The sequence below is a fragment of the Saimiri boliviensis genome, chromosome 1 (assembly GCF_048565385.1).
Source record: "Saimiri boliviensis isolate mSaiBol1 chromosome 1, mSaiBol1.pri, whole genome shotgun sequence".
NCBI classification, from domain to species: Eukaryota; Metazoa; Chordata; class Mammalia; order Primates; family Cebidae; genus Saimiri; species Saimiri boliviensis.
The window spans coordinates 197203115-197218445 of NC_133449.1; the positions used below are offsets into that span (position 1 = coordinate 197203115).

A 15331-nucleotide genomic window follows, 5' to 3' on the forward strand; every position below is an offset into this window, starting at 1 on the left:
ATCATGACAAAGAGGCACATGGACTAAGGTGTTGGGAAGTGGACATAGGAATCCTTGGTCAAGCCCACCATCTGCGCCAAGCCTCACAGTGCATCTCCTGTGCAGTGCAGTCACCGATCTCGGTCCACAAAGGAACTGTGGCCAAGACGGGATCGGCCACAGCAAGTCTGCACTCTCAGAGACTGAAATTGAGGCCCTTGTCTCAGCACCAGATGGGGATCAGGGAGAGCCGTGAGAATGCTGGTTGCAGCCTTGCCATGAGCCTGTGGGTACCTCCAGCAGTCGGGGTGCTGCCTGTCTGGCCACTCACTCTGGGGCGTAATCCTCAAATTGGACTGGACGGCAGCAAGTGCTCAAGAGATGCCCAGCTGTCACTCTCTGAACTAGTCTGGGTTAAGATAAAGTTTCATTGGGGTAGAAAAAAAAGTTGAGGAGAGTGAAATTATGTCCATTGAAAGGGTGAGTGTTTTGAAACAGTCACCTAGTTAGGACAGGCCTGTCCTATCTCACCATCAAGAAGTTTCAGGCAACGAGAGACTAGATCTGGCTGACAGTCATCTTTACTGAAGAGAGACGCTTTTCCATCCATGTGTCAGGAGAGTCTGTCCAAAGTCCTTGGGGACGAACACTTACTGGTGTGAGTGAGCTCTACAGACGAGCTCAGACACATCCTTGACATGACAGCATACGATAAGTCCTCCTGCTCAAATGTCCTCGTCACTTACCTTTTAGGTTCTGTGAGAACAAGGTATAGATACGAAATGCTTTTTATGCTTTTTTCAAGTGAGATCTATCTTCTTGATTTCAAAAGAACTGTATGCTTGTTGTAAAAATAAGCAGTTAAAATCTCAGCATTGCAAAATGCATAGGATAGTAAAATTCTCCGTTCTAGGACTCTCACTGGAAAGGACACTGGGAACAGTTTGGGGTATATGCCTACAGATTTCACTGCCTTTTTTGTTAGTTAAGATGCATGGTTGCAAAGAATAGAAACATGCTCAAATAGCTTAAATGGAAAGGGGTCTTACTGGAAGGGTGTCAGATCTCGCACGCATGAGCTGCATACCTGGGCAGAGGGCTGCCTAAGACAGAACAGCAGCAGACCCAGCCTCCGGGTCTAGTGTGGATGGCCCTTGCACACAGCCTACATTATCCTTCCTGTTTTGGGGGGCAGCCTTCCCCAGGTGACAGACAACCAGCCCACCACCTGCATTTGTACACAAAGCTGGCTGGTTTCCCTGGTGTCAAGTCAGAAAATCCTGGGAAAGGGACATCTTGCCCAGGTGGGCTGTGATGGTCTGTGGCCATGGGAGCGGGAGGCCAAGGTGGTTTTCAGAGGAGCCCGGGGAGGGAGAAGAAAAGGGATAAGTCTCAGCAGAAGAGTTTGGAAGGCAGGTACTTGGTACGCCAAAACACATCTTCAAAAACGTGACTATATCTCAATTTTTTTTTTTTTTTTTTTGAAACAGAGTCTCAGTCTGTTGCCCAGGCTAGAGCATGGTGGCGCTATCTGGGCTCACTACAACCTCCACCTCCCAGGTTCAAGTGATTCTCCTACCTTAGTCTCCCGAGTAGCTGGGATTACAGGCGCCTGCCACCACATCCAGCTAATTTTTGTATTTTTAGTAGAGACGAGATTTCACCATGTTGACCAGGATGGTCTCAATCTCCTGACCTCATGATCTGTCCTCCTTGACCTCCCAAAGTTCTGGGATTACAGGCGTGAGCCACCTACCGTGCCTGGCTGACTACATCTCATTTGTAAGCTCATGAGGATCCAATGATGTGGACTCTTGAAACATGCATTTTCCCCTTAGTGTTATACTCTTAAACATCTTCCTGTATGTGTCATTGTTTCCAGTAGTTGCAGTTTTCCATTGGCTGACAACACTGCTGTATATTTGAACACTTTCCTCTGACACATCTGTATCCAGTTTCCACAATTACAGCATTGCTGCAGCCACTGTCCTTGTCCTTATAGCTGTTCCTCTTGTGCAGTTTCTGTGAGACCAGTTCTAAGAGATGGAATTGGCTGCCTCAAAGATGATTAATGCTTCAAATGTCAAATAGCCCTCCATCCATCATCCAGTTACTTTCCTGCAGCCACGGACACTGCAGCCAGGCTCTTTCTCCAAATCTGTGGCAATACTGGTAGTAAGTCTTTTTTCACAATTTGGCTAATGTGTAAGAAAAAAAACACCTTATAATTTCAACTCGTACCTCTTTATTTTTAGTGGCATCTAAAGTCATTTATAATGCTTAATTTTTCTAATGCTTAATTTATAATGCTTAATTTTTCCAGCCCAGGCTGGAGTGCAGTGGTACAATCTCAGCTCCCTGCCGATAGAAACCTGGATGGTATCTATCTTGGTGTGCTATGAGTAACCTTTATGACAGCACCTTTAAAAATTGCTGCATATACGGAGTTTTTCTTCTAAAATTTTCTGTTTCTTATTTTGACTTCCACTATCAGCTAAATTCTTAGGACCTTTCTGGACTCAAGCAGTTTTTGAGGACGTTCGTTGTCTGACAGCACGTTTTCCCATGCCTATATTTTGCTAGACAATCATAGGACTTTTTGGCTAGACAGTTGTAGGACTATTTATTATATAATCTACCCTCATTTAATGTATATCTTCTCCTCGAGAATTCTGATAACCATTCAAGAGCATACAAACATAAGAGGTTTAGAGTTTGTTAAGCGTTTTTAGTCCTTTGCTATAAACTCAAAAAAGAAGGGATAGGGGTATACCCTCAGCACAGCAGTAAAAGGTACAGGAAAGCAGCCAAGGCTCAAGCTTCTGCTTAAAGGAATGGGGGTCACTCTGGAATGACTTAAATGCCAAATATCACCTGGACTGACACCCCCCGCCCCCCCCTCCGTTCAAATAAATTTCACATGCTCAGCAAAACAGATGCCCACCCCCAGGACACTTTCCTTCTAAAAACGAGCTGCTCCTTGATGGAAATCAGATCTCAGCTGGGGCCAGGTAAAATGTTGATGAAAAGTTCAGGAAAATGCCATCACGGATTTTCAAGGCAAAAGAAACGAAATATCCTTCTAGCCTTCTGCCAAAGCAAGCTGAGAAGGCTAAGAAATATGAATTTGTATTCTAATGAGCAGGCTGGGGAGCTGTCTTGAGGAGAGATGGGGCATGGTGGAGAGGGATAGAAGAGAAAATGTTTGACATCAACAGCTGGTTTGAACAGCATCTCCCATAGCGGACCTGGTAGGTGGAGGGTGGGTTGGCCTGAACAGTCTCGAACCAGCCAGTCCCGCGCTCCCACAGGGCTACATGCAGGCTGGCTGCCTGTGCTGTGTGCTGGAAGAGCTGCTGGCAATGAACAGATGCAGAGGAAAGCCAGCATGACCGGAGCGCCAGCAGTGGATCATGGAAAGCAAAAACCCACACGTCCTGGACTAGCTCCTCAAGAAGCCAGAGTAAGACACACACGCGTGGCTAGCGTTTTTGTCATTAGCCTTCCCCCACAGTCTCTCTTAGAGAATATATGGACAGCCTCCCGATCTGGAGAGGAGGAATAATGCAGCCACAGAAGGTGATTGATTCTCCCTTGACAACTGAGATCATCCAGCATTCCAAGCTGGGAAAGTTAATGGATGACTTAACCCTCGCCCGGCAGCCAGCAACAGGCCTCGGGAGACCGCCAGCGCCTTTGTCTGTGAGGCCAGAGAAAAGGCCGGTGGCTTCCCCTCCCCTACCATTGTCATAATCATATTCTGCAGTGAAACGTTAAGAGCTCAAAGCAGAATTGTAATTAACCTCGCCTGATCTGTTCCCCGCTGCTGTCCTGGAAGCGAGAGAGGGAAGCCGGAGGGGCTGTGGGGTTTATCTTGAAATTAAACTTTCCTCCACTAAAAGCATTTTAAAGCTCTGTGCTTCCAACAGGGCAAGATCTGTGGACTGGGATCTTTTGTTATTTTTTTTTTCTTATTTCCTTCCTCTTTGAAAACTATACTCATAGCAAAGAGGGTGACACAGAAGCCTTCCCTGCCTGGCATGGACCAGGCTCCCGGCCCTAAGCGGGGGCCACACCTGGCAGTCTGCCTGCTGACTTTCATGTTCTCCCAGACAGGGCTAGGTGATTTCTCAAGTCCACTCAACCGCTGGTGGCTTCTGTTCTCCGTGGGATGGAGGGATTCTGGATGACCTGCAGATGGCCGACAGCTCAGGGGATCTCTGAGCCTGGTGTTGGGCATTGTGGGGCTTTTGGCAAAGCCATTAGGAAAGTGGCGACCCGTCCCTTCTCCTCCCACAGGACGGGTGCTGTGTGACAGCACCAGCTGCCTGCTTCAGGGCCTGTGGTATCCTTTCCACAACTTGGTGAGGCAGGAATCCTTAGCATTCCTGTTTCCTGCAGCCCAGAAACATCGGCTAATTTACTCTGGACCACAAAGTGAGGATGTGGCAGAGAAGGAACATTTATCCAGGTCTGACTGACATCAGAGACCTGTTCATAGACCCTGACACCCACCGGAGATGCCAGGAGCATCATGGCCTCTATATAGAAAACCTGGGAACATCCAGTCACCTTGCAGGATACCGAGCAAATGCCCACTTAACCTGAGGGGTAGACCAGTGGTTCTCACACCTGAGCGTGCATCAGAGTCACCTAGAGGATGTATTAAAACCCAGGTTTCTGGGCCCTACCTTCAGAGTTCCTGACTCTGGAGGTCTTGACAGTGGGCCCTGGAGTGTGTGTTTCTAGCAAGTCCCTAGGGGCTGCTGATTTGGCCAGCCCAGGACCCCTCTTGGAGAACTGCTGGGGTAGACGAGTCCTGCTAAATGGAAAATCTGCCAAAATATTATCACTTCAGTTCCTGCAGGGTAATTAGAGAATGCTAGCTTTCACAGCTCTTGGAATTTCATGATTTTTACTTTAAATGAAAGTCAGAAAGTGTTTTAAGTATAAATTTATATTTCCCAAAAAATAGTCTGAAGAAAATATACCACAATGTCTTGTGGGTGGTGGGCACACAGGTGTTGGTTATTCTGTGTTTTTCTGTAGGTTTGAAATGTTTCAAAATAATTTTTAATGAAAGGAAAGACTAGAGGGGTAAGTTAACCCCACGCCCTGTGTCCCAGCTTCACAAGGAAGGATTTTATTCCTGAAACCTCCCAAGTAACTGGAAGAGCAGCGCTGCCGTCTCCCAGCGCCACTCTGTCCAAACACGCCGAGGCTGGGAGGACATCTCCACCCTCGGCCTGTGGAACGCTTTGCGAACAGTGCCAGCACTTGAGTTTGCTCTAATTTTGTTGCTCGTTCGCCTGTGGAACATTAGATGTCTGTGCCTCCACATCAGTGTTGACGATCTGTGAAGGTGAGCTCCCGAGATCTACTTGGGGGTTTTGTGTGAGGCGTGCCTGCCGCTGGGCTCGTTGCAGGCAGACAGGCCTTCGTTGAGATGCTGAGCGTCCTTCGGATGCGTCCGCTGATGCAGAGCCCGGCTCCTCAGTGCCCTCTGCTGTTGACGCCGTTTGCTGTCTTTGCACTTCCCTTGAGCGGCCTCGTTTCACTGTGGAATAGCCTGTGAAGTGTTCCAGCTGCAGGGTGTTGCTGCTGCTCCCCTCTCATCCCTTTAAAACACAGCTTGAGGAAACATAATGCTGAAGATCAGTAGTCATTTTTATCCTTCTCCCTGCCTTCCCTGCTCCCACCTTGCTTTAAGCTTCTACCGTCTCTCCCTGGAATTGTTGCTGTAGCTCCCGAGGCACCCCTGCCTCTTCCCTGGCCTCCCTGCATCTCTCCTCATTGTAGAAGCCGGAGGGATCCTGTTGTAATGTAAGGCAGATCACGTCCCTCCCTGTTAAAACCCCCAACAGCTTCCATCCTAATCCTAGAGAAAAAGACACAGCCCTTATAAAATGCTGTGTGACCTGGCACCCGTTCCCTCCCACACACTTCCTCTCTGACCATTTCTCCTCCTTCCTCTCCCCTGCTTGACTCTGCTTCAGCCACCATCTCGTTCTGCTGGCCGCACTCCTTGCCTAGAGCCTTTGCATTTACTGTGTCCTATAAACATCCACGCAGCCCCCTCTCTCACTTTCCTTAGCTTCACCCTGTCACTGGATCACACAGGCCTTCCCTGCAGCTCAATCCCAAATAATCACCCCGTGCCCACTCTGCACTCTCCACACCTCTTCCCTGCTTCAGTTTTCACCATCTCACGTGCTGTGTATTTCACTTCCTGGTCTCCTGTAATACAATACGAGTTTTCCGAGGGAAGGGATTTTTCCAGAACCTCATAGTAGGCATTTTCATATTTTTCTAATAAATGAAAGCTGTTTATTGAGTGCTTACTATGTGCTGGGCACTGTTCTAAATACTTCTAATTTTTTTTTAACTTTTAAGTTGAAGGGTACATGTGCAGATTTGTTATACAGGTAAACTCTTGTCATGGAGGTTTGTTGTATAGATTATTTTATCACCCAGGTATTAAGCCTAGTACACGTTCGTTATTTTTCCCGATCTCTCCCGCCTCCCATTCTGTACCCACAAGTAGGGCCCATTATCTGTTGTTCCGCTTTTTGTGATCACGTGTTCTCATCATTTAGCTCCCCTTTATAAGTAAGAACATGTGGTATTTGGTTTTCTGTTCCCACATTAGTTTGCTAAGGATAATGGCTTCCAGCTTCATCCAAGTTTCTACAAATGACATTCATTCTTTTTTTATGGCTGCGTAGCATTCCGTGGTGTAGACGTGCCACATTTTCTTTATCCAGTTACCATTGATGGAGATGTAGGTTGAGTCCATGTCTTTGCTACTATAAACACTTCTAATTCTACCTCATTTAGTCTTTACCCTGACTTTATGAAGCATGTACTGTGATTACCTTTGTTTTAGAGATGAGAAGACGGGAAATATGCAAAGTGTATAAGACGCTCGGGTCACATGTAAAGGTAGCGCTTTGCTGTTAGGGCTGTGCAGAGATTCAGAACCAATGGGAGATAGATCTGTATGGAGATATCTATACCTAGATATAAAGAGAGAGTTCAAGATTGATCTATTGATATAGATACAAAATGTAAATCACAAATAGCGATTTATTTTAAGGAATTGGCCTGTTAGAATTGTTCTAAGTTCTAAGGAAAAAAAAAAAAAGGAATTGGCCCATTTGATTGTAGAGCTGGCAAATCTGAAGTCTGCAGGTCAGGCTGGAGACCCAGAGAAGAGCTGATGTTGCAATCCTGACTCTGAAGGCTGTCTGCAGGCAGAATTTCTTCCCTTTTGGGGAATCTCAGTCTTTTCCCTTAAGGTCTCTCTAATTAGATGAGGTTCACTCATGTTATGGAGATAGTCACCCTGTAGTCTCTTGATTTTAATGATAATCACATGTAAAAAACACCTTCACAGCAATGCCTAACCTAGTGGTTGGCCAAGCAACTGTGCACATAGCCTAGCCCAGCTGACACGGAAGCTTACCGGGCACAGCCTCTGAAGAGTTGGTGTTTAATGGTCAGGCTGATCTTGCTGGCCTTATCTCCAAGGGACTTCCCACCTGTCCTGATGGAACAGAGGGGGTGAGATGCATCCCCAAAGGGTTTCTGGTGCTCAGGAGTTTCCCATCCTAGAAGGGGTTCTCTGACCTGAGGACCACCCCAAGCCCTACGGTAGCCTCTTCCTCCTGTGAGCAGCAAAGCTCCAGCCATTATCTCGGTTTACCTTTTCTCTCCCCGGAAGCCTTGTCTTCGCAGCAATGTGTCATGTATAAGAATGGGGCTGCCCTCACCCACGTCCAGGCTGTGGGGAGGGGACTGCACCTGCTGAGTTGGGGTCCTGGCTGTTACCCCTTTGCAGTGTGAGATGAGGGCAGGCCTGGGTTTGTGGCATCTGGCAGCCTGTGGAAGTCACTCCTGGTCCCTGGCATAGCTTCTATCTATCTGCAGGAGTCTTGGGACAAGGATAGGGCTGTGGCATGAGGCTGCGGCCCAAATCTAGTTGCACCTTTTCCAGCCATATGACTCAGCTGACCACTTAACGTCTCTGAGCTTCACTTTCCAAATCTTTAGCAACAGACATGACCACACAGCCTGGCCTGTTTTGATGCAAGGTCAGTAGGCCTCTGCTTGTTCCTCTGGCATCTTCAGACCAGTTCCATGAGAGGTGAGTCAAGCCCAGGAAGGCCCAGCCCAAGTGCAGAGAAACTGTCGGTGCACGCTGGCCTCAGAGTCCCCGCTGAGGAGAGTGGGCCTTATTCAGAGGCACAGGGAGCAGCCTGCCCACTGCTGGGAAAGGCCAGAGCGCACTTGAGAGCCATAGCCTCAGTCTTCCAGTGATGCTCCCCCTTTCATGGTACTTTGGTCCCCTAGAAACCTTCCCCGGCCACCACAGGCCTGGGGTTCAGCTGAGGGCTCCCGCCTGATCACCATTCCCCTTGGGTTGTCAAGGGCCCTTGGGCCAGCCCGAGTCCCTCTGGTGGACACTATTCTCGGACTCTGCTGTGGAGGCCTGGGGGTACCCCCTCCCATAGTGGTTATTGCTGTGTTATCACCCCTGTGATTTTCATGGTACATGTTGCAAACAACAGAAGTAATCACAGCATAACAGTCACCTTCAGTGCTGCTCTGCAGGGACAGCTGCCGCAGCCTGGGATACCTGCAAGCACGTGTGAGTATGTGCCACATATCGTGGATCATGCCCTAGGTGTTCTGGGCTTCACCTTTTGTTGCCTTAACAGATTTGCTTTTTAAAGTTCTGACCACATGAATATCATTTTTATTATGTCTTATAATATCTTTTATTTCCTCAAAATATCACCACCATTGTCAATATCACTATAATTTTATGTATTACAATGATCGCTGTAAATTCCACATGATTTCCCTCCTTTTGATAGGTGTGACAATTCACTAAACTGTATTTTGGATTATATTTCTTTGTATGTGTATCTTTTTGCTTCTGTGGAATTATTTCCTTAGAAATTCGTCTCTGCAGTCCACAGTGTTGCGTCAAAGAGTGTAAACATTTCTTTTATTCTTCATACTTAATTATCTCCTAAAAGGTGGTTTCATTTTCCTATGCTGTGAAGAATACTTATTTTTGGATTGCCATCTAAATAACACTGGGGAGAGGGAGTGTGGGGAAGAGTGAGGAGAAAGATCTATAAGCCATGACTTGGAATACCACAGGGTGGTGGGTCTTTTTTCTTTTCTTCCTCAGCACAACCAGCTCCACAGCCAGTAGCTGCGACACCGAGTTCACTAAAGAAGACGAGCAGAGGCTGAAGGATTATATACAGCAGCTCAAGAATGACAGGGCTGCAGTCAAGCTGACCATGTTGGAGCTGGAAAGCATCCACATCGATCCGCTCAGCTATGACGTCAAGCCCCGGGGAGACAGCCAAAGGCTGGACCTGGAAAACGCCGTGCTGATGCAGGAGCTCATGGCCATGAAGGTATGCGGTGGGCAGGTCCTGTGTGCTAGGCTGCCCCCAGGAGGAAATCTGAACAGCCTTTCAAGGCAGGTCCAGCCCATAAGGAGGAATCGACCCTTCTGTGTTCAGTCACCTCTGCCCAGAGAAGAGCCAGACCCTTATTTATAGACAGAGCTGATTTCACTGTGTCTGGGGGTCACTTGGGCTGGGTGTTTCTGGACAGGGCAGTTGAATTCTAAGGAATTTCTCAGGGTATCCCAGCCCAACTTTGGACCCCTTCATCCTCTAAGTTAAGCCAGGTCAGACCTCTGCATGGTGGAGCCTCTGCCCATCTAAGTTGACCCACTAGAATGCTTGGAAATATGTCTTGGGTTGCTGATGCTGCCGTTAACTCCCGGCAGGGGGAGAACAGGGTGAGGCCAGTTGCAGAGTTTGGCCGAAAGCCCTGGTTTCCTGACACCCTGCACCTTTGGTGCTGTGTGGAGCCTGCTCAGTCCATAGTGCCCTCCAGTGAAGGTGTACAGTGCTGATGAGGTCAGTGTTTCAGCAGATCTGAACACTGGGCCCTGCAGCTGCAGGTGGAGCTATCTGCAGGGAGTTTGTACAGCAGGGAGTTTTCTTGGAAAGCTGGGCTCCCCAGCTGGGAAGTGGTTAAACTACCATCCCTCAGCAGGACACCACTTTGCCTTTTTCTCTGGTGTGGAGTGCCAGGCACCAGCCCTTCACCTGATACGTGCTCTCAGAAGGCAGCTGTGGTATAAGCAAGACCGTATCTCGTATTTGTCCTTGGTTCTGGGACAGAGTTTCAGAAACCCCTGGAGTTTCTTGCTGTGCTGGGAGTGTCTTTGTGATGCGGATGAGGTGACTTATGGTGGACCCTAGACAATGTGAGGATGTGGACTGGTCATCAGAGGACCAGGTGTGTGATGGAGGATTGGTACTTTCAGCCACCTGACCTCCGGGGAGGGGAGGAGAGCCAGAGACTGAGTTCCATCCTGTGGCCAATGATTTCATCAGTCATGCCTGTGTAATGAAGCCCTCATGAAAACTATGGACCTGAAGCTCATTAATGAGTCAGGAGGGCCACACCACGACTCAGTGGGGAGAGGGCCCAGATGATCTGCGCTTGGGACTCTCTCAGCCTTCACCCTCTTTACACCCTTTATAAAAAAAAAAAAAATGTAATCGTAAGGATAGTGCTTTCATTCATTCTGCAAGATGTTTTAGCAACCCCTCAGAGGGGTCATGGGTTCCCCCGAATTTTTAGGCAAGGCAGTCAGAAGTGTTTCAGTGGCCAGAGAGGCTCGTCCTGCTGGAGACTTGGGGCTGGCGTCTGAAGGGAGGGGAGCCTGTGGAGGACTTTGTCCTTAACCTATGGGGTCTGCACCAACTCCAAGTAGTTAGCATCGGAACTGGACTGCAGTGCGCACAGGTGGAGTGGGAACAAAAGAACAGCCTGCCAGGAGCGTGGTCCCTTGTCACTGCACCCTGCGTCTCAGGCCACAGCACAGGTGGGAACTTGCTTGGAGCCACTCCTGTGGGCCTTGGGTCAACCACCGGACTCTGCTGCTGGTCCTAACCTGCTTTCCGAATTCCACTCTCCTGTGAGCAAAGGCCTGAATTTGCACAGCCTTGGATTCTGCTGCGCCGCCGGCTCCCAGGAGTGAGGATAGGAAGGGGCTGTTCTCAGGCAGAAGCCTGGTAATGGTCAGGAACCGGAGTCTAGCAAGCCAGAGTGGGTCGTGGCAGTGCTGAGTTAATGGCTCCTGTTGTGATCAGTACTGTCCGTGGCAGGGAGAAAAACAACCCCCTCTGGAGAGTGGAAGGGAGCTGGCAGCAGCAGCCATCCTGACACCCTCAGGGGTGACTCACTCAGCACAGCCCGGCCCCCTGCCCCCGGGGGCTTCTTGAGCTAGAATCTGGGTGATGTGTGGGAAGACACTAGGCAGTGGTAACAGATGCAGGAATCTCACCTCTGCCCCCACCCCAGTGATTTCCAAACTGGCTCATCTTCATCCACCCACCCTGCTCCCATTCCGGCCTCTCTCTGGAGAATTCTCACGCTGCTTTGGCTGATTCCACGTCTCATTGCTTATAAGCCAGCCTTGGGTCCACCATTGTAGTGACTTTTCCCCCAGTTGGAGCCCCCTTTGCAGACCCTTGCACCCTGTGGCACGAGCCCTGAGGCCACCCTTCTTCCATTGTTTATTCCAAACATCTTGATTCTTGTGGCCAAAGACCAAGGATTTCCTCTTTAAAATTGGTCAGTACGTCCTGTGATAAATTCACAGGTATTCTAGCCAAGAAAGACATTTTAGTTCGGATAAAAATTCTGATACTCCCTTTGCTACTTGAAAATAAAATGTATACTCATCTTAGACATTTTCTAAAAAAGTAGAATTTATAAAGAGGTCGGAGGGGAACAATCCATAATATGATCCAGGGCAGCCATTGCTGGCACTCTGGCTCAGTTCCCTATGGCTTTCTTGAAGGCTAAACTTCACTCATCTCCTTTTCCTATGAGCCCCTCCCAGTCTGCCTGGGGACATGTACTCACCCATACCAAATCCATCATCCAGCCAGGCGTGGTGGCTCACACCTGTAATCCCAGCACTTTGGGAGGCTGAGGTGGGTGGATCACAATGTCAGGAGTTTGAGACCAGCTTGGCCAACATAGAGAAACCCTGTCTCTACTAAAAATACTAAATATTAGCGGGATATGGTGGTGGGCCCCTGCAGTCCCAGGTACTTGAGAGGCTGAGGAAGGAGACTTGCTTGAACCCGGGAGGCAGAGTTTGCAGTGAGCCGAGATCAGCGCCACTGCACTCTATCCCCAGTGTGACAGTGTGAGACTCCATCTCCAAAAAAAAAAAAAATCCATTACCCAGCAGATTATGTCAGATTTTCACCGTTTTCTAGGATCCAACTGCTGAGAAATTCGTTTCTGTTTTTTAGTACATCTTCATTTCCAGATGATCTGCTTGGTTCCTCCTCAAATCCACCCTTGTTGTTTTTGTTGTTTCTTTGCTGTTTTTTGAGACAGGGTCTCGCTGTGTTGCCCAGGTTGGAGTGCAGTGACGCTGTCATGGCTCACCGTAGCCTCACCCTGGGGCTGAAGTGATCCTCCTGCCTCAGCCTCCCAAGTAGCTGGGACTACAGGAAGGCACCGCCCTACCCAGCTGATTTTTCAAGTTTATTTTTTTGTGGAAACAGGATCTCACTGTGTTGCCCAGGCCAGTCTCAAACTCCTGGGCTCACGTCATCCACCCACCTCAGCCTCCCAAAATTCTGGGATTACAGGTGTGGGGCACCAGGCCTGGCCTTCTCTTCCTTTTTGAACATCTTATCTCTCCATTACGACTTCTGTATCTTTTTATTTTCTAGTTTTTCACGTTGTTATTTCTGCTTCCTCTAAATGCTGACTCTTACTTTTTGCATCTGCTGGTTCTACGTCAGTGCTGATTCATTCTCATTTCCTTGGTGGCGGGGGCAGCGGGTAGAATGCCAGCACCAGCTCCTCCTCCGAGGAAACTGTCTTCCGTGGGGCCCTGTGGATCCTGGGTTGCAGATGTCCTTACAGAGTAGTTCTGTGTTTAGATCTGTTGGGACTCATCAGTTTCTGAGGTGTGGGACTAGTTGCGTTAGGTTCTCGGCTCAGGAATCCTATACCAAACCTACACATGACGAGAGCTTGAGGTTTAATTCCTCGAAAGAGATTTTTCTTTCTTTTCCCACCCAGAGCCTGAGAGATGACAAGTGTCCTTGCCACATCTCCACAAAGGAAGTTTTCTAGTGTCTTATTCTGGGCAGCCCATTGAGAGTCCTGTTCACGTTGGGGTCTGAGCTGTGGCTCTCTGCCTCAGAGGCCATGGCCCTGGCCTTGTGTAATGCTAAGCCCCCGTGTGGAGGGCCCGCAGACGGCCTGACGCCTCGCTGGCCGGCACGCGTCCTCCTTGCCGTTCCCTCTGGCAGCGATCCCTCTTCGTTTCTGGCACCCATGGGTTTCTCTTTCCTTATTTCAGGCATGCAGTTATATGTTTGTTCTGGGAGCGACCATCACATTAGCTCAGTATGCAGTGTTTCCAGAGCCTTCAGCATCCTGCTTCCAATGGCAAAAGATGAGAAGGCTCTGGGCATGGCACACCTTTCATTCTGGCTTTTATGTCTGAAATTTAGGGGAAAGAAGGGCTGGCCTGTTCTGAGAAGTTTACTGAGCACATTGGCTGACGTCCCTCTTGAGGGGTGCCCTCTAGCTATTTCTCCACATTGGAGAGTGAAAACAGCTACCCCTCAGTTCACCGGAGACTGCACCAGGCCTGTGGCTTCTTATTTCAGAAAGGCCACTTCACGGGTGGGTGGAATCTGAACTCACCTCTGGTGAGGACTCAAGGTCCAGCCTCCGTGGTCCGTCTCAAGGTGGTCTGGGGATGCTGGACCTGGTGGCCCTGGGGTGGTGGAGTCACCCTCCAGCAGAGGTAAGGGACAAGAGTCGTGCGTGGACTCACCTTGAAAGGGAAGGAGGCAGTGTAGCTTAGTGGTTATAGGCCTGGGCTCTGAGCCAGACAGCTTGGCTGCAATTTCTGGCTCCACAGCTTACCCAATAGCCATAGGCAGCGGGATTTTTCTCTGTGTGCCTCAGTTTCCCGTCTGTCAGTGGAAATTGTTGCAATGCCTACCTCAAGTTGGGAAGATTAAATGAGCCACGTCATGTGAACACTGAGCACAGTGCCACGTGCTCAGTAAAGGCTGGTGGCTGTCATTGTTCTTGGCTCCTAGTCCCAGGATGGCACTGTCCTATTTGGATTCACTTCTTATTCTCCACGCATCATTCTCTTTTGAGTTCTTAGGCTACTTGTAGAAGTCATCTGATGAGCAGTCACCTGTGAAGGACACTGTTTCCATTGATTTCATTTGGGCCCTGAGAAGTAAGCAAGAGCTGGAGGTTGATGCAGCCGCAGGTGTTTGCCGCCTGCCTGGCCCAGCGACAATTGTTGTGGGAGTGGTTAAATATCCCTTTGGTGCTGTGGAAACCAAAATGGGAATTGGAAGGGACTTGGCCAGAAGAAGCCTTCCACACAGAGGTGACTTTATAGCCTCTGGCAGATGAAGCTAAGCCTCTGCAGGCCAGAGAACAGGTTTCCATCAAGGCCCATGTACCCATGTGGGGGCTCCAGGTGCTAGAAAGCTTTTCCCTATATTGAACCACAATCCACTTGCCTTTAACTTCTACCCTTTTGTCTCGGGTCTAGTTCATAGACTGATAAATGCATGGCCTTGTCCACATGTCATTTCTTCGGAAGTGTGGCAACAGCTGCCACGTCTCTTCCCACTCATCCTACTGACAACTTCAAAGTGATAACTCTCCCATGGGTCTGTGGGACATTGCCGAGGACCACCCACCCACCCACTTGGCAGCAGCCAGCCCTGTTCTCAGATCGTAGGCGCCTCATGTGCTTTGTGCTCCTTGCTCTGTAGGAGGAGATGGCTGAGCTGAAGGCCCAGCTCTACCTGCTGGAGAAAGAGAAGAAGGCCCTGGAGCTGAAGCTGAGCACGCGGGAGGCTCAGGAGCAGGCCTACCTGGTCCACATCGAGCACCTGAAGTCCGAGGTGGAGGAGCAGAAGGAGCAGCGGATGCGGTCCCTCAGCTCCACCAGCAGCGGTGGCAAAGACAAACCCAGCAAGGTAGGGCCGGAGTGGCTCAGGTACACCCTTAGGCTCAGGTCTCCCGTGATGCCCAGTGACCACTGACCACACCTCACTGCCCAGCTGCCTCCGTTCTTGTATTTGCATAAGAACTGCAGGCCATTGCTAGGTATCTAAGGAGGTGACATTCTGAGTGTAACGAAACCAGTCTACATATTAGAAATACCAAATCTCACTTTATGTAGTAGTGGAAACCTTTTCACATATCGCAGTCACATTAGAGGAGCAGTCTC

The 15331-nt window shown here is 49.2% G+C and overlaps 1 protein-coding gene across 3 annotated transcripts in view; it reads left to right on the forward strand.

The window, feature by feature from the left end:
• The window catches only part of MCC (MCC regulator of WNT signaling pathway), a 445857-nt gene that overhangs the window by 405678 nt on the left and 24848 nt on the right, over positions 1 to 15331 (forward strand). For all 3 annotated transcript variants that reach the window (XM_074382537.1, XM_003920691.4, XM_074382539.1), the window contains 2 exons: positions 9182 to 9416; positions 14871 to 15077. In XM_074382537.1, the coding sequence (XP_074238638.1) occupies positions 9182 to 9416; positions 14871 to 15077 (442 nt within the window). The remainder of the gene's footprint in view (positions 1 to 9181; positions 9417 to 14870; positions 15078 to 15331) is intronic.